Below are 27270 nucleotides of genomic sequence, written 5' to 3'. Positions count from 1 at the left end.
GGCTTCAATCTTGTCTAAAATGACGTCCTCGTTAAAATGTTTACATTGAGTAAACTCGTACCAAATCTCTGATTCCAGAGATTTGTGGCGTATGTTCAGGCGGAGGTAATCGTTAGGATTACACTGCATTTTCGATTTGAAAGTTTGTAACATGTCTCTGAATAATCGCCGAACAAATGTTCTGTTTTCTTCCTCTGGAAACTCCTTAAAAATCACAGTGTAAAAATCCTGTTGAGCTTTAAATTTTCTAGAGTGCACCCTTTCATTCACTTTGACTCGATAATACTGGGATATGGCCTTGGGTTTGGGTGGTGAATGAATAGGTAACTTTGACCCCTCATGCGCCCTAGTCCTTTGCTGTTGCTGTCGTTGTTTTTCTAGTTGAGCTCTTCTCTGTAATAGTATGGCATTTCTTTTCCGAAGCTTTAATTCTCGCTCTTTATTTTCATCAAGATTTTGATTTAATTCTCTCTCCCGTAGTTGTCGTTGTCGTTGTTGTTGTAGTTGTTGTTGTCGTTGTTTTTCTTGTAGAGCTCTTCTCTGTAATCTTACCGCATTTCTTTTCCTAAGCTCTAATTCTCGCTCTTTATTTTCATCAAGAATTCGTTCTAATTCTCTCTCCCTTTTTTTCCATTCTAATATTCGCTGAGCATGTAACTGTTTTTCTCTAGTAGAATCCATGACCCCAATAGGAGCTGGCTCTGACTGTAGAATGAGCTGAAAGTAGGAGAAAACCTGTATTTATACAGTGGATGACGTCACAATGCATAGGTAAGCATATTTTTTTATACACGGTCCTTACAGATGATGCAACAGGTATAAAAAAGATGATGCAATAAGTATTAAAAAGATGATGCAACAAGTATCAAAAAGATGATGCAATAGATCTAAAAAGATGATGCAATAGATATCAAAAAGATGATGCAATAGATCTAAAAGATGATGCAACATATGTACTGAATTGACCCACTTATCCCCTCCAGGGGCTGCACTCTCTTGATCCACCTATCTCCTCCAGGGGCTGCACTCCCTTGACCCACCTATCCCTCACAGGGGCTGCACTCCGTTGACCCGCCTATCCCCCTCAGCCCCAAAAGTGCACTCAGTTGACCCGCCCGGCCAGACCCCTTATACTACTACTGGACACTCACCTTTCTGGGTCGTCCGCTTCGTGGGCGATTTTCGATACTTTTCCGTGTTGCATAACGTTTCAAAAACTTTGATATGGTTGATCGATCGTATCCAGTTATTTGTGCTATTTCAACTTTTTTCCTACCCTCAATATCTAAACGTAGTATTTGTTGTTTTAGAGCGCTTGTTATTTTTTCGGCGATTTGAAGCCATGTTTTGTTTACGTCTGCTACTGTTATAAAAATAGACCCGCGTGTGCAGAGGAACTCCCATGTGACGCAGATAAGCTAAATATAATACTGTCTAAAATTAGTCGGGATTAACATCGTATTTACAGAAATATTTACAAGAATGCAACTATAAAATATTTTTTTCAATAAAAGCGGGAATAAAAACGTGAATCACTTATGGCACTGCACTATAGTTTCAGTCGCGGTCAAGGTTCGGAAACCACGACCCTCCGATCAAGGGGCGATCACTTTATTTGGTCAAACAGACTATTATGCTTAAAATGACAAATATTTGTAAGCTATGAGTACATAAACGAAGTTCGTGGAATTTCTTCATACAGGGTATTTTATTTATTTGTGTGATATTGGTTGAAAATTACAAATGAGAGTATATACACTTGCTGAATATTTTAAATAAAATAAAGCTTTAAATATGTATGAAAGAAACTCTATGGCAGTTGCCATAGAAACGGTTGTTTGGAAATGCGGGGGAGACCTTAACGCGTTTATAATCATTTAAATTCTTAATTCGTGAAATGAGAAAACTTCCCTATGTATGTGGTATCAAAACGAAAATTATGTAATTATTACGATTGCTTGAACTTTAAAATTTATAAACCTATGTGTGAGAGTTGTACTGATTTTACTGGATATTTAGTGCATTAGTTAATGATTTATTGTTCGTCTTTAAGTTGATAGACAAAGTCAAATTTTGGTCAAGTCATAAGTTTTGTGAAAATCCCGGGATCACTCTATCTTAAATGCGTATATTATTGACATTGGCTGGGGAAAATGCATTAAGTTACTGGTTTTTCAGTGGCATTAGAAATTTAAGAAAAATAGAACTTCCATGGACGTTGATTAAAGGTGTGGCTGCCTTTTGGAGGTTCTGTTTTAAGTGTTTATCTCCCTAGACAAATGAAAATCGTTATGGAGGGTTATCGGCTGACGAACTGTTCTTGACATTGCTTCTATATAATTTTGGAACATCATAATGAAAGATGAGGAGTTTTTTGAAATATGAGTTAAAATTAAGAAAACTTGGTTCGAGAGGATACTTAGCTTTTCTTGAGAAAAAAAAATTGTGAAGAGGCCTGCATTTTGTAGAGTTACATATTTGTATCAGACATTAGGGTGAGATGCTTCTATAAGGTGACGTAACATACTCGTATCTAGACGTTACGTCGAAGTCTCCCTCGGGTTTTACAACTATCGATTTTCAGAAAGCTCGTGTGACCTTATAGGTAATTGGAATGCGGTGAAATTTTCCAATATTGTTGCATTATGACTCTATATTATAAATATGCATATTGTTTTCTTTCATCAAATCGCAATAAAATTTTACAAAGAAATTCCAAGAACTTTTGGATCAACCCTCGTAAAGAGTTCTATTTATAATGTACATGTATGACATTTATAATCGATTGTCCTCTTTTCGAAATCTTCCAAAGTTAGAAACCGCTCTGTAACTACATCAAATCTAATTTTTTGCCCGTTATATAGTCTGGGTTTTCTCTCAATAAAGGAAGCAAATCCCTTAAATTTTATCTGTAATCTTTACCAAATAGATAAATAAAGGTCATTTGCTTTGATCTGAAAAGAAAACACTTCCTTTTTTCCTGAAACTGAAAGTCAATTAGAATGAGCTGTATCACTCAATGGTACGAAAAATATTATTTGATCGATTTTTTTTCTTTCCTATGAAATATAGAATCTGAAAATCAAAGACCAAACATTAATTTTTATCTTGTAATTAAGTAAGAGTGATTTTATCAAATGTATTTTTCTATTTCTAGAGCTTGAAAACAATTAGTATTCAAATCATTTGACTTTTTTGGTAAATTTTCCCTCTAGCATATACAATTAGAGAGGGATTTAAAGTTATCTTTAAAGCTTAAGCCAATTATAACTTTTTGGCATTGGTCTTTCGATTCAAATTGAATTAACAAACGGACAGTGTGACAGTTTTGCTTTGGGAAGACTCGGCAGAGACTTTGAATTGTTCGAATAGCCTGCAGAAAGTTAAAAAGGTGACGATAAAAAAGATTTTGAAAGAGGAAAGACACATTCAATAGCGAGACTGCAGAGGGTTGTACTGTTTTACTCTTGTGTGTTTGTCCGCAACAAATTTTCTTCGCAGCAAACTACATGTACTCATTGCTTGTTATATGAACAGATTCATTTGTATACAAATTCAGTGTCAACTTCTTGTTTATCCGTGCGTCTGTCATTTCCAATTTTTCCATTCTTTGTTTTCTCAGCAGCTACTCATAGCTGTAATTTTAGCACTCTTTGCCTATAGCTAGTCATGACATATGAGGGAGTCAATTTCAGTAAAAATTTGATGTCAACTTCTGGCTTTTTAAAACAACTCTTTGCAAGTGCCTAAAATTTTATCAAACTCTGTCTAGACATTCAATGTGATGAGATTCATTTTATACGAATCCAATGTCTACTTCAACCCTTCATCCATGCGTCTGTCCGTTCCAAATGTCCATCAGTTTTCTCAGCAACTAATCAAGGCAGATGTTTGAATGTTAAGCGCATTCTGTTTTGTCATTTCATATGATGGGATATATTCTCCTCAGAACGAGGATATTTCTAGTTGGCACTATCTTACACACTTCTTCACATATATATTTATGTGTGTTTTGATCCGAAAGCAAATAATAAAACGAAATGTTTCCCCTTAATAATCATCCAGAAAAAGATTATTTCCAAATTTTGAAGTTTTGTCTAATTTGGATTATAAGTATTTGACCTTAATTTTTTTAAAGTAGAGTCTTGACATTTTGCACTAAAATTTGGTCTGTATATAGATTTTGACCACACATTCAATATCCTTGAAGTAAATTTTAGAAATGTACTTAATAGTTCAATTTTAATCTATGTCTTCATTTTTTTCATTTTCTAACAAAAACTTGTATAATTCCCATTATGTCTAAATTTGCAGATGTAAATGAAACCCAATTTTCTTATGTAGCCCTGATAGCACAATGGAATGCATAGGCTCTCTATGGCTCTGGGTGATGGAAATGTTTTGATTCAATCTTTGATTCGGGCCTTTGCTTTTTTCCAAACAAAGGGTCCAGCCATTAGTTTCATTGGATGACCCTTCCTCAAAACAATAAATTGAGAATACTTAGAGATACTTCGAATTAAATGATTTATTGTTTTAAAAACATGTATTTCATTTTAAATCCTTGAAGCAATACAAGCTGCATTTTTGAAAATTTTATTTTGCTGTTATAATGTGTTATTATGATAAATTTGTATGCAACTTACACCTTTATGATCAATTAGACTAAAATAAAGCAGAAGAAAGGCTTCTATATTCAATCCAATATATAGTTTTATATAAGACATCATTTTTGTACAGGATGACAATAATGTAATTTTGATTCACTCGAAGCTTATAAATAGTTCTTCCAACGCAAATATGAACACCAGAAGTTTATTAACATTATTTTTTCTGTTCTTGAAATATTATTTACAATTTTGCAACAAAAAATTCCGACATGAAAGTTGCAGCTCATATTGTTTTAAGATTATTCTACACACTGTCAGTTTCAATTGGACATTAAATCAGTATAAAGCAAAGTATTTTTATAATCTATTTTTTTTTCCTTTTTATTCATAAAATATTCAGAAATCACAATCAAATGCAGTAAAATTTTCTATCCGATATTTCTTCATCAATTACTAGTAATATACATGTACAAAATTATACTATGAGAAAAATATAGTCATGTTCAATTTAAAAATCAGGAAAAAATTGATTGTCACTCGAGGAAATAAAAAAAGTGTTTTTTTTACCCTTTGCACCAATATAAATAAGTATAAATAAGTAATGAAGATCCAAAAGTAGGTAACACTATTTAAAAAACTCGACGACTTCTTTAAATACAAATAACATGTATAAAATACCCATCAGCTATTGGAGAATCATTTAATTCGTTTGGCCAGGGGTAAATATTAGTGGCCAAACATAAGTAGTTTGTAAAATTATAGATAAGGGTGACCCTTGAACATTAGTGTCTCAAAAACAATGATGATTCCACAGTGACGTTTTGGTCAGCGAGTCATTTGAAATTCGTACTGTCTGAAAATTTTGTTTTAAAAACACACACCAATAAATGAGAGTCAAATGACAGCAAAAAATGCCGCATTCATAAAACAAAATAAAAATGATGGCGCTTGTTAGAGGTTTCAGCTTTTCAAGACAAATAATACTGATTAAAAAGTCATCATTGTAATCACAGAAAGACTAGTGTATAATTATGTATAAAAATTTAAAAATAACAAAATACATGTAAATCCGTTTGTATAACGCATACAATTTAAACGTCAAAGGAAATATATTCTTTGATTAATACAAAATAACTTATCTGATCTGAATTGTCCAAATTCATAAAGGAAAAAACACAGTCCTGGAAATACTGTCGGAATGATCGTTCTTACAAAAAGCTTTAGTTAACAAAGTTTCGATTCTGACTATAGATTATTGGTGGAGGCAATGCAAGGTTATTTAAATAACAATATGAATAATAATACATTTTCTTTTAATTAAAATCGGATGCATTTTAAGAGGAAAGTAGACTTTAATTAACAAAACTCTGAAGTCATCTTTCAAAGAATGTTTGCTCGCCCTCTCTCGACTCAGGGTAAAATCATTGGATCGGTATGTAAGTTAGAAAATATTTTTTCCAGAAAATTTTAGATTATTATGCTGACGGGGGAAAGAGGAATAAAATATATATTGTCCTGGAATGTAAAAAAAAGTTCTGAGTTGGGTCATTTTAGTAAATCAGTCGGGAGAGGGGAACCAAACAATTTTTTAACGATGGCCTGTTCGTCTCTGTTTATAGATTTAAAAAAACCTAGAAACTGTTTGCAGTAATTTCATTAAATTATATCACAGATAACGATCACGACTACTCTCTATATAAAATATTATTAAATAATGGCATCACAGACAAAGGTTTGGCCAAATAGGGTTAAACTACGTAAGGTTTCTGATTTCATACTCTACTTGATTTGGTTCTTTCAGTCCATTCAGTGGAACCCTAGCGAGGTTTACACGATAAACAGGAGGATCTATTTCTATGACAGGCGAATGCTGAACCCCTTGGCTTCGGAGTTCTTTGTCGTTTTCAGACAAATATCTTTTCCGCTGAGATTTCGGAGTTGGTTTTCTGGTCGGACTTCTGTCGGAGAGGACTTCCGGCGACTTCGGCGACACTTGTCTGAGATATTGTCCATGTTCTTCTTGTTCTTCCTCGGTGTTCATTTCATCAAGTTTTTCTAGCGGTTTACGCTTCTTTTCTTTTGTTGACTTCTTCCGCCGAACGGAGGGTTTAAAAACGTCAGACCCAGCATTTTCTAAAGAAGACGTGATTGGCTCATGGGCGCTTACATCTAAATGTCTGTTGGACACTCTCTTTACACTAGGGCGTATTGGAGAGATGGATGTTATCACGGGATGGTCAAGACAGTCTGTGGTCATCAATGAATCGTTTAAATTGAGTTGGGGGTGTAGTGTCTGCATCTCATTTGATTTCTTTTTGGCCCAGACTTTATCTTCGGTGGTTGCATACTCCATATGAAGAGAGTGAATTTCGAGAAAATAGCGATCTTCGAATTTGATCTGTTTTGTTATTGGATCGGAACCCCTGATTCTCTTTTTAGTACCAGCACATGACAGAATAGTTTGAAAGCAACAGAGACATATGATGTCCTCAATAAATAGAATAACTGATAGCTGTTGCACACGCCATTGTGGAAATTGTTCCTCTAAAACGAGCGAGCAAGTCTGTGACATCATGGCTATTAAAGCATTCAACATAAGCAGATATGTAAATATGGTAAAAAGTGCAAATATTGTGATTGCAGCCCAAGGAATACGCGCTGAGTAGAGAACACTTATGTCCTCTATGCCGATTCCAAGCTTAAACATCGCCATCATCGTGCTTCCGTAAGATGTAAAATCGCTTTGTGTCTCTTCCGATCCTCTAAAGACCATGTACATTCCGGCAGTAAACGAAAAAAGTCCAAACATTATGACCAGCCCAAAGCGGAAGAGATCACCAATAATTACACGCTTTATCATTTCTGTGAAAAAACTAAAGTGCTTTATTGGTGAGAGGAAAAATATGTTTAGCCACCAGCCACATACTAATGCTATTATCAAAGGTATGTTGTCATGCTGTTCTGTAATTGTCCAGAGGACATCCACGATCATCATTACCGATAGTATCAGCATCGGTAAAATATATTCCAAATTGTGAAGTAAATAACCACGAATATTGTTTTTGCGGACCTTGGCGCTTAGCAAACAGATTGCAATAAAAGTATAAAGAATTCCAACTGAAAACGAAACCCATCGAAATCCATGCACAAAATTTTCTGAATAAGTTGTTGAATTGACGCCGCCAGTATTTGCTGTAGGGATGCTCAATTCAACATTATAGACGCTGTATATTGTTAACATGATCATGAAGGAATAATGAAAAATCATCCATAAAATGAAAAACCACTGGTAACTCTGCCATTTCATTTTTATAATATTTTTCACTGGTGCAAGTTCGATGATACGATATGCGTCTTTGTTATCGTAACCAAATTGAAAAAGCATTTCCAGTATGGATTCTGTCTCAGGGTAAGAGCAGCATTGTCCTCCGAAAGGTGCACATTGCGTTTCATTTGAATGTACAACAGTTTTTGCTATTCCGTGAATGTGTTGTGGAACTGACTTTTTGTGTGAAACTGAAGAAGGGTGGCGATGGGATGAGGCCCGAATAATACTGACAGTATCTATTTCTGTGACGTCATATTCTTTGACATCGAAGAGCCCATCGTTTGCACTGATGAAACAGTATACATCCTTGATGTTTAAAATTTCTTCAAAGAGCTCCGTTACTCCATGCTTTGCTGCAAGTTGTAGCGGGGACATGTTGTCGTTATTTTTCAAAAACCAGACGAATGAATGCGGTTCTCGGTACATTTCTGTTCCAGAATAATCGTATGTACTTCTGTCTCGATCCCTCTCCTCTATCTTTTGATTGAGGTACCGAAGCATGTGCAGCATTGTCACTACCTTCTCTGGATAGGTCGCAGAATACTTTATCAGTGAATGAAACACTGTATCACCCTCCTCGTTTTGAATGAGAATATCAGCCCCATACTGCAGTAAGATATCAACAGTATCGGCATTTCCTTTCAGAGCAGCAACCGTCAAAGGAAGCTGTCCCATCATAACAGTATTCACAAATCGAGATCCAGTTGCGCGCGTGTGCAACAGCGTGGCCATTTGAATGTCCTTAAACTGTCCAACTTCTAGCATGACTTTAATAGCCTCAATATTTCCTTTGGTAATGGCCATGTGAAGTGCTGTTTGACCACAGAACTCTAAAGATGCTTCTCTTGCCATGAGCAACAAAGAGGGACATAACTCTGAAAGTTTTCTTACAAAGGATTCATCATCATGGTATTTTACCGCCAAGTGTAGGAGAGTCTCACCTTCATGGTTAGGATTATGATACATCTGTAGCCATTTTAGGTTCCCGATTTTATCCAGCGTATCGAGCATCACATACGCGTTTTCCAAATCACCGTTAATAATTTCTTTACCTAATCCTTCAACAAATGGGACCCTTTCATTACTGTTAATCATTCGTTTAGTATGACTTCTTACGTGCTTGACACGTTCCATGGCGTGTTTTGTAATTTTCTGAGGCTGACAAGGCAATTTTCCTAGAGAAGAAACAACAATATGTGTAAGAAAACTAAAGGTTGAATTGCATAGTAACCTTTCAATTGTGAGAATTTACAGAAAGACTTCATTATTTTCGATTTCAAACGCCGTCGAAACTGAAAAATTGCCTACTCGGCTTGAAAAATATACAATCAATTAATCAATTTTAAACAGTAATGGGAATGTTTAAGAAAACTCGTTAATAAGAAAAATTTATTTCGTAACCTATTAATTAATCTATAATTTTGAAAAATTAATTTGCCCAATGTACAATCATTATGTCTTAAACAGGTAACTATCAATAGCACGAACATTTCACACAATAATTTCAACGTAAATATATACCTTTTTCCATAACGGTATTTGTTTTCCTACTTAAGCAGTTGTTATGAAATGCAATATTTAAACAAGTTTGTTAATATAACCATTTCTAAAGACAATTGTTCGGAGTTACACATTTGGGTGTCTTGACAAGGACAAAGGAACAAAACATTAAATACCCCTCCGTGTAGCTGTTTAAATAAATACACACTGTATATGTTCAAATTAATGAAAAATGATCACGGTTTGCTCATCAAAGTAAACATTCATTTTCCACTAAACACATGTATCTGTGTATTTTCTTTTAAATTAAAACCCTAGTATGGATTACCTGTACCGATATGTCTTCAGAAATTTGTGTGTCAGTAATTACAGATATCCTTTTTCACATTTTAAAGAGTGGACACTACAGCCTTGCGAAATTTAATTTATACTAAATTTTGAGCCTCTATGATTAAGAATGGGAAATTAAAAATTATTGTTCATTACTCATGGGACTTTCCGGGAGAAACAGTCATTATTATATACATGTATGTATCTATCGTAATACAAGTACTTATGTTTTCAATGAAATACAGAACAGACTTATTTAAAAAAAATGCATACAATTACTAACATTATATATAAGATTTTGAATAAGATAAGTAGCTTGAATTTAGACTACTTTCTTCAAATTCAGGACAGCAGCCAAACTTTTTAACTTATTCAATAGTCCTGGCAAAATATGTTTAAAGAACGATAACTCATTTAAATGCCCTTGACCATGAGGTTGTTTAGTATATTTAAATCCAAGATTTGTCCGAATACTTGGCCTCAGTGAATCAGTTTTGGCACAGATCCTATTCTTTGTTAAAGAAGGTTGTTTGAATAAGTAAAAATATCTTGAAAAGGACAAAGACATTTCTATCAACGGAAAATGGTGAACTTATTATTGAAATTATTCCTATTTTCACGAACACATTATTATTCTACAAGTATATGGTTTCAATTTTATTTGAAACATACAATTTAAGGAAAATTTTCAAGTAGATTACAAAGCGTTTTTGATGTATGCATTCATAAGATTTGTTACGAAACTATTTCCTGTATAGTACTGAAAAAATAGAAAAAAAATCCTCTATATGTAATAAATTCGACTTCAAAAAAAAAAAAAAGAAAGAAAGAAAAAATGTAAATCATACCCTTCGTTGTATTTTTGTTTTCCTGGATCCGTCCCTGGTTTGGACTCAGCTGCTTGGTTTCCGATGATTTGTAAAGCCCATCCTGAAAATACATCTTGATCAGCATAAAAAAATATCATTGTAAAAAAATACCCCATGTGCATTTTAAATTAGTGATTAGAAATAAATTGTTTTTAGGATTACTTTAATCCAAACTGATCTCTTTTTAAAAGGTGTAAGTTGGCATTGCCTCAATCCGGGCCGCCTATTCTCGTCTATTTCTTTATTGATTTAGTGTTTCAATCAATTATTCAATGCAGCACTCTGCAAAGAAGGCAAAACAAATTTCATTAGAAGCGAAAGTAAGGTGCAGTTTGTTTTAATACTAACAGACATTGGTAATAAAACATATTTACATTTGTAATCTATACAGTACAATGAATCAACATTCATTTGTGTATTTTTTAAAAAATATTCGAGATGTAATGATTTGAGAATCCGAATTTTTAAAATGTATTGTGCAATTTGCCTCAATTAAGCCGACGGCGAGATTTTTAAAGAAAATCAATGCTTCGTAAAATGAATGTGTATTGACTTTAGTACAAAGAATTCTGAGATTTACCATTGCCCATTCTCTCATAGGAAAAGGACGAAATATCTATATAATACAAAATTTAGAACATTTGCTGGAATTCCATATTCAACAAATTTCATTTTTTTTAAAATTATACCTGGCTCGGATAAGAAAGTAAAAAAGTACTTGCCTATTGGAAAATGCGTAGAACTTTTTCGTCCATATTAAATGTGTAATTTCTTTGTTTACGTGACCCACGTGCTCCTCAAATCAGCTGGCCTGGGGGATTTAAATTTGTAAATTCGTATATAAATATCCCATACACGTCATACCTGTCCTCCTGAGGTGTCCGTCAGAACTCGTACTACAATGCTAATTTTCTGATACACACAGTCAACACAGGATTGACCTTTTCTGAGTCATGTCCAGTTTTATTCCATAACATGTAAATTCCAGCTGGTTTTTCTAACTCAATTAAATTAAGATTGTGGAAAATTCTTTTCTCCCTGTTTTAATATTTTATATAAATTTTGTTGCAAGCCTTCACAATCGGCACGATCTTCTGCAGATTCGGTGAAATGCGATAAAGGTGCTGGTTTACCTAGACATTCATTGATTTTCTGATCAAGGTATTTATCCATTGATTACAAGGTATACATAGGGCCGTAGTATACTCGATCAAAGGCCAGGAGCTGTGCTATTCACCTTTGAACTTCTTATGTTATTGATGCAAAAGATAAATATTTGATAATCTTTTTTGATTTGAATTTCTGCATACCGAGCAGTTATTCCATGCAGGTAATATTCATCTCCAGTGTACAAAATCAATAACTTGAAAATCATGGTAAAAGCTTTGAGAAAAGTCAGTCATTAACAAGTAAAGAAACAATAAGAAACAAATATATCTCGTTTTTATCTGATAAATGCTTGAAATTTGTTTGGCTGCATTTAAATTTGATTTATACAGCTTTGTACTCTTTTAGACAAAGCAACTAATAGGAATAATTAATGTTCATATTACACTTTCATGTAAATGAATTATATAGAAACAAGAGATGTTTGTAAAACACTTATTTCCCCCTTCCCCAAATAATTAGAATTTTTCTAATTCCAAGGGGCATATCTCTGTCCAAAATGGATCGGTCGTACCCAGAACAGAACTTGACGTAGATACTTTTTATAATAAATCTGTATATCAAAACACATTCCAATATGCAACTCCTGCAAAGAAAGAGAACGGAAACTGCAAATAATTGGATTTTTTCTCTAATTCCAAGGGGCATAACTGTCCAAAATGGCTCGATCGTACCCAAAACAAATCTGTATGCCAAATTTCATTTCAATACGTGCAACCTCTGCAAAGAAAATGAACGGAAACTGCAAATAATCAGAATTTTTGATTTAATGAAATGGATTGAACAGCAGGCATAAATGCCTTTAATCGTTCTCTCCATAAAATCAGAATTTTTCTAAGTACAAGGGACATAACTCTGTCCAAAATGGCTTGATTGTATCCAAATCAGGATTTGACTTAGATTACGATAAATCTGTGCCAAATTTCATTTCCATATGTGAATCCTCTACAAGGGGGGGGGGGGCATAATAACGAACAGTAATCAAGCTCAAAAGTCCAAGAGCAACCATGGACCTCCAAAATACCAGAGGTGGGACCAAGTGCCATGGAGAAGTAGAATCACATTTGTTAAAAAACTCAAGTACCCGCTATTTAATGAAAACACGCCCTCCGGCGTAGCAACAGTCATCATTGACGAATGTATGCGTACAAGGCTACTGTAATACATATCTGTATAAACATTCAGTATAAATGACAAATTTTGCATGTAGTTGAGTGTATTACATTGAAATTTTCATACCATCAAAAAACCATTGTCAACCTTGGCTGTGCTAATCAGTTCACAATCTTGAGATATTTTCAATGGTACATTTAACTACATTTAAAATCTAACAATTCAAGTCTAATAATTATAAATTTAATAATATCTAATTAATAGTTATCAAAAATAAGTTTAACGTAATAAAAAAATCTCAATATTTAGGATATTATGTACATTGAAATTTCATAAACCTAATTTTTATCCCTTTTCGGACTGCTACAAATGCATTTCGTTTCAGAAGAATAGGAATTTAGATTAAGGCGAATTTACATGATAATTATAAATAATAATCGATTTGGATATGTATAATGGTTTGAACATATTTTATTGTATAAATACTATACAAATGGTTTGAACACAAGTTCTAACAACTTACTAGGTTCTCACCATACAACTGTCAATATATATACATAGGGAAAATAAGTGAAAAGGAATATTGATGTACAAACAAGTTTGTTAAATTGAAACATACATTTGTTACATAATTATGATAAATATATAATTATATAGATATATAGAGTGTAAGTGTTAGGCAGTAATAGTTAATTAAATCTACCAGAATCTCTTATAAATTTATGAACTGACTGAAAAATATATTTATTGATTTCTACATTTTGTGACTCATCTCCCCACAGAAGTAAATGACAATCAATAATGTTCAATTTGATATTTGGTTTCGTAAGACACAGTAAATCTCTGAATAGCTTTTCTCTAGCATATTGGTACTTATTGCAGACAAAGAAAAAATGATATGGGTCTTCTGGTGTACCACATGAACAGTTAGGACTCTCGATAATGTTTCTTCTATAAAGATCATAATTTAAAATGCAATTGTGTCGTAGTTTAGTATGTATGATATTAAGTCGTCTATTACCATGGGAGAAATAAGAAGGGGGGTCTGCTGGTTTTTTATGTATGTTATTTTTAAAGCTGCTAAAAGATATGCTGTTTCTAGTGGTGATACTCAGACTATTCCATTGGTTTATTGTATCAGGAACAAAAGATTTCTTGAATATTTCAAGTCTACATCTAGGAATAGTGTAGTCCTCTCTATTGCGTGTATCGTACTTTGATTCATTACGTCTTGTTGCGGGAAAAATACTTTTTAAATAATCGGGTACTAAGTTGTGATGTACCTTGTACATAGTATTAAGTTTTGCTACTTTTCGCCTATCTGCAAGAGGTTCCCATCCTGTTTCTAAATATAATGCATCTCTTGAAGCGATAATTGGTAACCCTGTAATAATTCTTGCAGCATAACGCTGTACCATTTCTAATCGTTCAACATCTTGTAAAGAACACCCGTCCCAAACTATAGAACAATATTCAAGTAGCGGTCTAATGAATGTTATGTACATTTTAGATAAAGTTTTTCTACCGATATTGTATTTCAGCTTTTTTAAAAGACCTAGTCTTTGGTAAGCCTGTTTAACTATATTGTCTATATGATCAGACCAATTAAGATTTTGGCTCAAAAGTAAACCCAAATGCTTATGAGAGGTTATGTATTCTAGATTACATCGTTGAAATTGTAATTTTGGGAGATAATAATTGGATTTTAATGTAAAGAATAATGCTTTCGTTTTAGATGGGTTAAATTTCATAAGCCATTTGGAAGACCACTTGTCAAGAATATCTAAATCATGATTTAAAGTATATTCAATAGTTGCAACATTATAAGAGGAACTTTGCAACGAGTTGTCATCTGCAAACAATCTACACAATGAAATCATGTTTTCTGATACATCATTCACATAAATCAAAAAAAGTAAAGGACCAAGAACAGATCCTTGTGGTACACCAGCGTTAATGTTTCTGTTAGACGAAAAAATATCTTTGTACATAACTTTCTGTCTTCTATTACATAGATAACTCTCTATCCAGGTAAGAATATTTCCACATAATCCATAAGTTTTTAATTTAAAAAGTAAACCCTTATGCCATACTCTGTCGAAAGCCTTAGACAGATCACAAAATACCATGCAACAAAATTTTCCTTCGTCGATATTCTTAATTATAGTGTGATAAGTTTCAAGTAGTTGGTAAACGGTTGAGTGACCTGGCAAAAAGCCTGCTTGAAATTTGTAGAATAAATTATTCTGATGAAAGTAATTGTACACATGTTTAAAAACAATTCGTTCCATAATTTTGCTAACACAGCTCAACAATGATACCGGTCTATAATTAGTAGCTACTGAAGGATCTTCTTTTTTAAACAACGGTAGTACATGAGCGATTTTCCATTTATCTGGAAATATATTTTCTGCCAGCGACTTATTAAATAACCAGCATAGCGGTTTAGACACAGAATTAATAGTAGATTTTAACATCTTGTGGCTTATTGCATCAGGACCTATTGCTTTATTGACAGGGAGTATTGATATTATATCGACAATTTCTTGCTCAGTAATTACTATATCACTTAGTGTGTCATTGCATAGGTAATACTGTGGTGGTAATTGTTTGTTAGAGTCATCAACATTGGATATAGAAGAAAAATACTTATTTAACACATCGACTTTATCATCATCTGAGAAAGCTATATTTTCTTCTCCGCTATCAGAAATGTATTGTATGGGTGGAATATCTTTGTTTGGTTTTACATGAAAAGCATCTCTTAGCATTTTCCAGTATAATTTAGTATTATTCACGCTCGCTTCAGATAGCTGAAGGTCCATGTTGTCATAATAATTCGATAGCGCATATTTTTTCATGTTATTGACTTGATTTCTGATTTTTCGATATTCAGCCTTATCCGATTCTTTCTTCGTTTTTCTTGCTATTTTATGTAATCTGTTGCGTATTCTAATATTTTTCCTGAGTACTGAGTCAAACCAAGGTTTATCTTTCGGACGAATTGTGACCGACTTTTCTGGAACACATTTTCGTACAGACGATAGGAAATGAGCAGTAAAGTTTTCCGTAGCAGTGTCAACATCTTGGACGTTATTTATTAAGCTGTCCCAATCGCAATCTTGAATTAAGGAATTGAGTTTTTCAAAATCTGCTTCTTTATATAGCCATACATTTCGCTTATACGCATGATTAATTTTGTAGTTCATGGTGAGACACACATAAGTCGCCCTGTGGTCGCTAAGATTTGCGCTTACATTTAAAGTTCCTGACTCTGTAACGTCAATGCTTTGTGTTGTAAATATTGGGTCAATAAGTGTTCGAGAGGAATGCGTGATTCTCGTTGGCTCGCTGATTCTGTTGATCAGACTACAATTGGATATTATTTCATATATAATATGTGTGTGAGGAGTGCTTAAGAGATCAACATTTATATCACCAACAATTATTATTTTGTCGGAAAGTTCACTTATTTTATCTAAAGACCATGAAAAGTTTCTCCAAAAAGTGGAATCTGCGTGCGGAGGACGATATACGCAACATAAGAAGAGTTGAGAGGTAGGGTTATCAATTTCTAACACGACAGTTTCAATATTGACAGGTTCGAGATCCATTCGTCTGTGAGCTCGAATGTTGTTACTTGTGTAAGTAATGACTCCGCCTCCGAAGGAATTTCGATCTTTGCGAAAAATACAATTAAAACCTTCTAAAGAAATATCACTATTCAAAATTTTGTCATCGAGATGCGTTTCAGTAAAGCACACAATATCAAAATCATTTACTATGGCTTTAAGTGGATCAATTTTGTTTCTGATACTTCTGATATTTAAGTGTAAAATGTCAAGGACACTTTCATAAGTAGGGCCTGGGTTTGTTTCTATATCACCAGATATTAATAACAAAATAAAAGCAAAAAATTGCATGAAAAGGGATATGTGTACTGACAGATTTTTACCAAAATACAAACTTTTCAACAGAATTTTCCGAGTCACATGTTGGAAAAAGATAAAAATATCACGCAGTGAAAGAAAAACAAACATTGACGAGCAAGTTACATACCTACACACAAAGTAAAAAGTTCCAATTGCGGCTCGATATTGCTCTATACTATTACCCATTGTCTATAATGTCGGATCTAAAGACATTTAATTCGCCGCAAAATGGAAAATTTTGTAAAAAATGTACACAGTACATGTATGTATAAAGACTAGGAGTTGAGTTTGAGTTTTTGTAACAGATATGTTGACAGTTGTAGATATATAAACATGAGGTTATATCCAAAGCAAAACATTGAAAACAAATAAAAAGAAATTTACATACGAACAGAAAAAATACTAACAAAAACATCAGAAGGTCTACTATACAAATCTGAATGGGAAGGGACTCATTTGCATGTGTGTTCCCAAACAATACATGACAATAAATCATGATATAAGACAACATAATGATATGCAACATAGAAAAATTATATAAATATGTACAAAGGTCCGTAATAAGTGAATTATAAACTTAATAGTAAGTAAGCAAGTTAATAATCATAGTAATCATTTATTGAGGCTTGATCAATTGACATTGATTGTTAAATCTGTGAACTGACTGCATTTGTCTATAAGCGCATTTGTCTATAATGAATTGTTATATTTTATGAAACAACATGTTGTAACATGAAAGGGAGTGGCAATAACTAAGAAGTGGCTGCTTCGGCGGTGTTGTCCACGTGTTTGTCTGTGTTGTTTTTCACATATGTATAATACCAGCTGATTATGTGAAAGTACATAATTCAGCTTAACATTTTTCATAATTTAATACTGCAGTAGGCTGCACTATTTATGGATCATACCTACATGTACTGCATGCTCTTGCGTATGGAACCAACTCAGTTATCATGAATAGAGAATAGAGTATATTACATACCGGAAGCATGTTTACTGGTGCTACATGACACATCGTCAACTATTTGAGAAACGGCCATTCTCGACATCCCCAATTCGCGATTCTCGGAATCGCCCAAAACGATGAAAAAAAACCTGCCAGAATCTCAGTGGAGTTAAAACATGAGACGAAACACTGATGGCTTTATTTCTCTTTGTTTATCTTTCCAAATCACCTTTAGCAAATTCATAGATATTTTCAATTAATTGTCTGTCTAAACGATATCTTTCTATTAAATATTTGTCGTCATAATTGTATAAATTTTCTCTGGCATCAAAACTTCTAGAAAATTCTTGCAAAAATTTTGTAGCTGAACTCTATTGTTAATAGTATACAGTTATATAATGGATTTGAAAGAAAACGCAATTTTATGGTCCATAAAATTGTTATTTTCCGAAAATCCATTCTATAACTGTTTTATTATACCGAAACAATTTTTAAAAGTATTCATTTAATCATATTTTTAAGCTATTTTAAGACCGAAGAAATACAGAAATGATTTTTTTTTTCAATGAATTTAATTTTTAAAATTTGATAACATTTTAAAATAAAGTTAATATGACAGTTATATCAACAATATATTTCACATCTATAGTCATCATTTAAAGAATTCTTTATCACAGAAAATATCACAAATAAATTGATAAGGTTATTTATCACGGTTAATATCACAAATAAATTGATAAAGTTATTTATCACAGTTAATATCACAAATAAATTAATAAGTTATTTATCACAGTTTACACAGTGTATATCACAAATAAATTGATTAATAAATTAATATAATAACAGTCAACAGATAATGTCTTCATTAAAAGTAGTTTCAACAGTCAGCATATATACATGTAAATTGACCACACTTATCACCGTAATAAATTTTCAAAGCAAAGTAGCCTAACAATCTTAATTGTGCAGTCAACAATAATTGAACATTTTTAGTTTTTTTGCATATTAAATGTTATTTGACAATTTGATATGTGGAAGTTGTTGGTACTTGGGCTTCTGGTAAAGAAACAAATCCCGTGTTGGTGTTTTGAAACTTGTGGTCTCCAATTTCGCAAAGAACTTTGTTGAGGTCATGATCATCCAAGAAATCTAACACTTCTGGAAAATTTTCAGTACAGGGTTTGGACTGTTCACATCTTGCAGACCGCTTTGCAGGGGGCACATTATCACTTAGAATGTCGGACATTTGCGCTTTTTGGCCTCGCTCAAGTGAGAACTGTATGATTTAGATGCAACGTCAGGAATTGCTACTCAACGTTGTAACGTTAAAACGACGTCAATATGAATTGTGTACGTGCAGTGTTTATATATTATAATTATGTTTTTAAACAATTACATGTAATCCCATTAAAGTAATTACTGAGTATAAATAGTAATTTGTTGACAGAACCTTGGGTAAATATACTTTTTTCGACAAAGCAGATCAACAAAACAAATTACGCTGTATTTTTAATTTTCTACCATTGTTTTCTCTCTTGCATATGAAAAGAAAATTCTGCACTTGCATGAATTTAAAATAATAACTACATTTGTATGAGATAATCGCTTAAGTTGCCTTCCACTGAAATGAATTTTAATAAATGTTGCCTCTTGAATTTGGAATAAATCAATAAGCTATTAACTTACATATATTTTACATGGCGTCATTTACGCAGCGGGACACATTTGCAAGACACGGATTATGTTTCATTAAATACCTCAGCCCCTGGAAAATTTTCATTATCTTTTTGGAACAAGTTGTTGTTTAAAAGTACTCATTGTTAGCTGCAGATCTGTAGCGTTATGGTTTTATATATTTGTCTTTGACCATAACACTACAGATCCCGTACTGCAAACAAGGTGCAATTTACGGTGCAATTTTTTTTTGCGCACTTTTGGGGAGAATTTCTCCACTTTCTAGCATTGGTCAATCAACCACCTATCCCTCCCAAATTTTAGACACATTCTGTAGCCAATATGTATATTTTATTAACCTCCCAACCATTTATTTTTGTCTCTCCAGGCATTAAACTCGCTTGAAGTGAATTTTCAGCAATCTAACAAATAATTTTAACCAAGTGAGTTTATCAATTGTAGAGACGACTATAAAGGGTTGGGAGATGGATAAAATATACAGATTAGTTAAATAATGTGCCTAGAATTAGGGAGTGAAAGTTAGTTGATTGACCGCTGCTGGAAAGTGGAGAAATTCTTCCCAAAAGTGCATAAAAAATATTGCGCCGTAAATTGCATCTTTTTTGCATTATGGGATCTGTAACGTTATGGTCAAAGAAAAATATAGAAAACCATAACGCTACAGATCTGCAGCTAACTCATTGTATGTCAATTCAAATTTGTAAATTTTACCACAAAATTTCTTTTTTCACCATGGAAAAAGCGTTACACTAAATTTTCATTAAATGGGACATCTTAAAGGACTGTTATTTCAAAGGATGTGGGTATTTATTCTCTTAACAGAGGTTGTGAACAAACATATTATGTCTAAATATGATGTAAGAGAACGATCCTGTAAAATATCAAAGAGATGCCAGAAGATTTTTCAACCTTTTTCTAGAATAAACTGTTGAAGATATTTTTCTGTTACAACCGGACAAGATGAAAATTGACGTTATTCCGGAATATAGTAGTTTGTCAATGTGTACATACCTTGTAATGATACGCTTTCATCACAGGAGTTCGCGTACAAAACACTTAAAAAATTGATCAGCCACTTCAAACATCAAGCTGCACGAGACATCTCGACTAGCTGTGACGTCATACGACGTCACGGAGCTCGCCGGAGCTTACGGAGACAGCCGAGCGTCTAGTTTAAACTTTAGACCTAATGCGAGTTTGGTCGAAAAACATTGCAGAGTTATTTTTTGTTTCTTTGAATGATTTCTACAGACTGAAAGCCTTTATGCTTTACGTTATTATTTATTTATTTATTCGCGCAAAGGACATTGGGTTGTAAAGGAATTCTGGGAATGTTTCACAGAAAAATTTGCCTGACGTATGTACAGATTTCATTCCGAATTCCGAAGCGACGCTCGCTAAAAAATGAAAAAATCCCATTTTAGCCAACAAGATAGTGACAGATTGGACAACATGGAGTGCGTGTTCGACAACCTGTGGGACCGGAAGTCAGAGAAGAACCAGGAAGTGCGACTTAACAGATGATGAATCGAACGCACACAACTGTCGATTTTCCGAGATCGAGTCGAGATCCTGTAATCCCAGACCATGTCCTAGTGAGTAGGATTTTCAAATGACTCTTGATAACATGTACAAAGGAATATTGTCAGCCTGCTATATATGGAAATATTTATAGAATAATTTTAATGCCCTGTTCACACGGAGAGTTTAATTCGCAGTAAATTAATGCGAAGTAAACTAATGCCAATCAAACTAATGCGAATTAAATTGCGTTCACACGACAGCTAATGCGAAGTTAACTAATGCGAATTAAAATTTTACTTCTGCAACCCGGCATCAGCACGGCTATTATGACGTCATGTGCAAATCACGTCACCTTATGCAGAAGCAGATCCATTTGACATACTGGCAAAGTGTCTGTATACACATTTTAATGATTAACAAAGTTTTCCTTAGTTTTTCACTCAAAAATAACACAAGTACCTATTGCTGACCACCGACGCGTGGCATTTGACTAAGTTTTGCCATTACACATGCGTCAGAATTTAATTCGAATTAGCTTCGCTTTGCGTTCACACGGAGCTAATGCGAAGTAATTTAATGCGCAGTAAACTAATTCGCATTAAATTCTCCGTGTGAACGCTAAGCGAAGCTAATTCGCAGTAACTTTACGTTTAATTCGAATTAAACTCTCCGTGTGAACAGGGCATAAATCTCTGCTGTATTGATAATACAACAATAGGTCGTTTGATTTTACTTAAATAACAACAAAGGTAAATAAATTACTTTTCCTGCTACCTTATTTTATTTTTATTTTTTTTTGTAAACAAACATATTACTTGTTGTATTTCAAGTTTAAAGAATAACTGCAACAAATGTCAGTCTTATTAAAAATAATAATTATTTTTACAACAAGTACATGTGTGCATGCTCGGATTTTGTAGTTGATGGAAAATGGTCTTCATGGACATCATGGGGAAAATGCTCTAACAACTGCGGTAGAGGGAAACGATCGCGAAGAAGAGATTGTAACAATCCAGCACCAGAACACGGGGGAAGAGATTGCCTGGGTGATGGCACACAAGAGGAAGAATGCACAGGATGTCCACGTATGATACTTACCAGATTATTTTTTGTTTTTTTGTTTGTTTTTTTGTAATTATTTACAAAAGGATTTTAAAATACGCATACAACGATATTCACACTGTGAAAGTGAACAATAACTTTATGAAACAGTTATTATGATTAAAAAATTGTGAATAAAGCAAATACTGACCTCTGAAATCATCAGAAGTGGGATTAGGTCCCATGAAAGAATAAGCATCTCCTGTCAACTGATCACTCTGCCTGTGTGCCTTTTATCACGACTGGGTATTTGTAAACAAATAAATGGGAAGTCAGTGGTCTTTCTTTTTTATAAAGGACATCAGTCAACATTAGACCTGATGACAGATTGTACATACATTTGCAAACAGAATCATTACATTGACCTTAGAATCGAAATCAGGATAATAAATATAATTCTGAAAAAAGTGAAAGACTCTTATTTAAAGTTTTTCCTTGTAATATCCATTTCCTTTAGAAAGAATAACTTATATTTCCATGTTGAAATACTACATTTATTTTAGTTCAGAGAGATTTGACGCCGTGGACGACGTGGTCTCTCTGCTCTGTGACCTGTGGTGACGGATTACAGGCGAGAATTCGGCAGTGTGATCTCACAGACGATGAGGAGGACCAGAAACAGTGCTATTATAAAGAGGAGCAAAAGAAGAAATGTCAAACAAACACACCGTGTCCAAGTAAGTAATAGTATTATATTGCATTACCGGGTTGTTTGATCTGTAATGAAGTTCCCTAAATCATATTTGATTTTTTATTTGATCTTTTCATATGGTAAAAATCAGAGAAGGTTAATGTCATAGAAATGTTGATTGAGATTTTCAAATCTTAGAATTTTCATCTTTAGAAAACGTTAAAATGGTAAATTTCAGATACAGGTACTTCAACACTTCTAACCAAAAATGTAAATTCGAAATTCTCTGTATTTATGAATATTCATGATACGTGTAGTTGACGGTTCCTGGTCATCCTGGACAAAATGGGGTGATTGTTGCGTAAACAGTAGGTCACGATCACGAACATGTGACAATCCAAAGCCGGAGCATGGAGGGGCAAACTGCGTCGGGGATGCTGAAGAGACTGGGAGTTGTCTTGGCTGTCCAGGTTACTATCTTACCTCTGCGTTTTCTAAGAATAAACGCAATACCTATAACAGTCGTCCTTATCTCGTTCATGATATTTTTCAACGTTAATTAACGTAAATAGAATTCTTTTATGCATTGTTCATTGTTCATAGCGTTTATAAAAGATGCGCATTCTATTTTATTAAAAGGGGGAAAACCAGACCCAATATGGACTTCTTGGGATATATGTCCGGTCACATGTGGAGGAGGAGTGACTCGAAGGTCACGCTCTTGCAACTTGACCCCAGATGAAGCTATCCGTTACAAATGCTTCAAACAAGATAGTCAAATGAAGAGCTGCTCTGTGCAACCTTGCCCAGGTATACATTTAATAGACTGAGCATCGCAGAAAAGTGATCTCTTACTGCATAAATCGGTAAAGTACATTGTATTTGGAATATATATGGAAATGATTATATTTTTTTTAAATCTTGAAAATAAATCACGAAGAAAAGGCCCCTTATGAATTTCCTTTGCTTCCAACCTGGAAGATAATTGTTCCTCCAAATCTGCATTAAGATTAGCGACATGAATTTTAAGAATAGATTGATTATCTTAGCATGGTCTTCTTGGGGACCTTGGGGTGACTGCTGCGTGAATATTAGGCGTCGTTTTCGACAGTGTGACATTCAGCCACCAGGCACTGTTGATGTGGATTGCGAAGGCAGTGGTATGGAAGTTAGGAGTTGCTTTGGATGTCCAGGTATGGTACCGTCTCTATATAATGTAATACATTTAATATGATGAACATGAATGTACTTGATCAATTTATTTAAATTTTGATAATTTTAGCTAATGAATCTTAACACAGTATATGCAAGAAAAGCATTGACTTAATTCCTTAAATATTGTAATTTTAACAATGTCATATTCGTTATTTTTACAATTGTTTTTGACGTAGTTTGTTTAGATGTTTATTTTGTTTTAAAAAGGTGGAAAGCCTGATCCAAAATGGACGCCTTGGAGCACATGTTCGGTAACGTGTGGAGTAGGGGAAACCTACAGGGTGCTATCTTGTAATCTTACACAAGCTGAATCAATCAAATAGCTCTGCTCTAGAAGAGTGGAGGAAATGAAACAGTGTTCAGAGAAACCATGTCCAGGTAAGCTTTGTGTTGTAACAATGGTAATATAAGAAAGACTGTTAGTAAATATTTGTTTTAAATAAACTTCATAGGCAGATTTTTTAATGTAAACAATTTTATTTGTTACAGTTGATGGAGGCTGGACTCTTTGGACTTCATGGGGTAGCTGTTCAAACAACTGTGGACATGGACAGAAGACTAGAGAAAGATCGTGTACAAACCCGAAACCAGAAAATGGAGGCAAACCCTGTACTGGGGATAAATCGGAAGTAAAGAATTGCTATGGTTGTCCAGGTTAATGATAAACTTAACTTTAATTATACCCACGTTCCGAAGGAGAGGGACATACACTGTTTTACCCTTGTGTTTCTGTCCGTCTGACTGTCTATCCTTAACAAATTTTCGTCGCAATTTTCCCAGCAACTACTCATCGCAGGTGCTTGAAAATTTAGCACATTCTTTGCTGAGGGATGCCATGTGGTGGGAATAATTTTTGTACAAATCCGATGTCAACTTCCTTTTTATCCGTTGGTGTGTCTGTACCATAGATAAGAAAATATTTGTCACAGTTTTCTCAGCAACTTCTTATCATAGACACTTGAAATTTTAGCATTCTTTGTTGAGGCATGCCATATGTTGGGATTTATTTTTGTATCAATCTGATGTCAGCTTCCTATTTAGCCGTCCATCTTCCCGTAACTGTACTTGTGTTTATTAATATGATAGTGTATATTCACATCAGAGCAGGGGTACACTGTTAGCAGTGAGCATTGGCTAACAAACTTAATTCTTGTTCAAATTATACATTTCTACATCGATTGGTATTTTAATTTAACAATATCGTCTTTATCTTCTTAAGTACCTCAGGTAACCAAACCTTTGCACTTATCTAAATATCCTTTAAGCAAAGAAGACGAATACAAATCAAAATTGTTGCAATAACACTTTAGTATTTTCCAGATTAATTATTTATCGTCTTACTGAAGTCTACAATGATAACTCCTACAAATTTATACCAAGCAGAACAATTATCTAACGGTGAAATATGAAAAGCAATTACTTTTCGCTAATTATGATTTCGTGATAATGATTTTTAATGATTTTTACATAAACAAGGGGTCTGTGTGTTTACTGTAAAACTATGTCCTTACAACAACACAAGCTGACTGTAAGTACTGGAAACTGTTATACTTCTAATTAAGTGAACAAATAAATAAATTACTCTAATACCGGTAGATACACTCTTCACACCTTTAAGGTAATCCAAGAGGAGGTGTTTTTTGTTTTTTTTAATTTTATACAAACTTTATTCAATTTCTCATAAAACTTGCCAGGTTTTTCTCTCTTTTTAATGCTTGTATACTTAAAAACGAATATTCGAATCATAAATTTATATTCGAATATCAACTCATCGAATGAATATTCGAATATTCGAATATTCGTTGACAAACATTCTACACCCCTAGGTTGTGTTTTTCTTGGTGCCGGTTGTTTGAAGAGATTTAAATAACTTGTTCATTTTTTTAAATCTGAACTTTCTTTGATTCTGTTATACATTTTGAGCATGTTGAGAGGGGTTGCGGGAGGCACAGGTTCAGGGAGGTCAGACAAAACACAAATGCTGAAGTTTTCAGTGATATTTTCTATTTTACTGATACATAACACGTGTTAATGTTGGAAATCGGTTGTTTCACAATTGAATTCATCAAACTCCATCACTAAACCAAATTCAAAGTGACCAAACTGATTCTGGCTCTGAGAACTAGCACTAGCCATGGTGTGGAAATATACATCACATTTACATACGATTAATATGTTTACGGTTACATCAGAAAGAAAATGAAACAAAAATGACAAGAAAATGAGCATTTATTTTTCATTATTGTTTAATAATTTGACTGACATGTCAATAAGCACTGTCAAAATACGTTTGTTTACATTTAGAAGTACTTTTAATAAAAAGTAGTCCCAAGAATGTTTATATTCATACGCGGGCAGATTACTTCAGGTGGGTTAGGAATTGACATGTTTACGAAGAAATTAAGAGCAGTTAATTTTAAGAGAAATAGAGAAAGAAATCTTTATTGAATGTAAAATTGATATAGACTTCTGACGGATGTTATTACGTAACGTGTCCTGCACTAGTATAAGAACTTGGTTGCTTTGATTTGTCGCATGCCTTCACTTCATTGTTTTCATCTCTGTTTTTGTGTCCTTATTTTGGCGTCTCTTGAACAAAATCACAATGAGGATTAAACAGGTAACAGAACACAAACAGGAGGCACCCTGAAACAAATGCAAACATTCCTCATTCTTATTACCTAATTAACTGTATTCAGATATCATGAAACTAGATGATATTATTAACAGTATTACTAACAGTACTAGTAATTGTAAACAATTATACGTAACATACAAACGCATAGTTCTATGTACAATTTATTATACCCCCCCTCCCCTTGGAAAGCGGGAGGATATATAGTAATCAGTATGTCCGTCCGTCTGTTACGCTTTGGGGTACCCATCTCTTATCCGCAACTCCTCTCATACCAATGAATGAAATTAATTTTGATGAAATTTTCACAGAATCTTTATAACATATTGCCTTCGTGCACCTCCTATTTTACTTTCTGGTCCGACACATATTTTGGGTTTACAATAGCAATACAAGGACAATCCCATTAAATTCATATTGGAGGCGGGGGTATCATCTAGTGAGCTCTTTGCTCATAGTACATCTACAGCTGTATTTAACATTGAATTAACTACTTGTACATGAACACAACTCAGATCTCATTAATTTGCAGCAACCTACGGTTGCTTCGATATGAATAATCTGTATGGATAAGAGCAAACTTGCCATTCATATTTAATATAAAAGTTCTCTACACTTTAATTATTATATTTGTATTGATTGACAAGTATTTATCTTACATCGATCCCCGTTTG

General features: G+C 33.7%; 1 protein-coding gene and 1 long non-coding RNA gene across 2 annotated transcripts; one reads left to right on the top strand and one right to left on the bottom strand.

Moving 5' to 3' along the window:
• Window positions 1–6308: 6308 nt before the first annotated feature.
• LOC134231991 (transient receptor potential cation channel subfamily V member 5-like) lies at window positions 6309–9072 on the bottom strand. The gene is made up of 2 exons (XM_062713936.1): window positions 6810–9072; window positions 6309–6779 (listed from the first exon to the last, which is right to left on the bottom strand). Exons 1-2 carry the CDS (start codon window positions 9070–9072, stop codon window positions 6364–6366), a joined length of 2679 nt encoding a protein of 892 aa, XP_062569920.1. The 3' UTR covers window positions 6309–6363.
• A 14754-nt stretch (window positions 9073–23826) lies between these two features.
• LOC134231990 (uncharacterized) lies at window positions 23827–24610 on the top strand. Its single transcript, XR_009984670.1, has 3 exons — window positions 23827–23939; window positions 24169–24339; window positions 24451–24610. It is a non-coding gene; the product is annotated as an uncharacterized LOC134231990 (long non-coding RNA).
• Window positions 24611–27270: the final 2660 nt, after the last annotated feature.

The sequence above is a fragment of the Saccostrea cucullata genome, unplaced genomic scaffold (genome assembly GCF_032062105.1).
Source record: "Saccostrea cucullata isolate Sc308-1 unplaced genomic scaffold, CSIRO_AGI_Scuc_v1 ctg4490, whole genome shotgun sequence".
In the NCBI taxonomy this organism is placed as follows: domain Eukaryota; kingdom Metazoa; phylum Mollusca; class Bivalvia; order Ostreida; family Ostreidae; genus Saccostrea; species Saccostrea cuccullata.
This window is presented reverse-complemented; position numbering and strand designations above follow the sequence as displayed.

Excerpts from the sequence above, each read along its gene's own strand:
- LOC134231991 (XM_062713936.1), bottom strand. The coding sequence starts at position 9,072 with ATGGAACGTGTCAAGCACGTAAGAAGTCATACTAAACGAATGATTAAC. Across the intron at positions 6,780-6,809 it reads CATCTCTCCAATACGCCCTA|ATGTAAGCGCCCATGAGCCA; the intron begins GTGTAAAGAGAG and ends ACAGACATTTAG.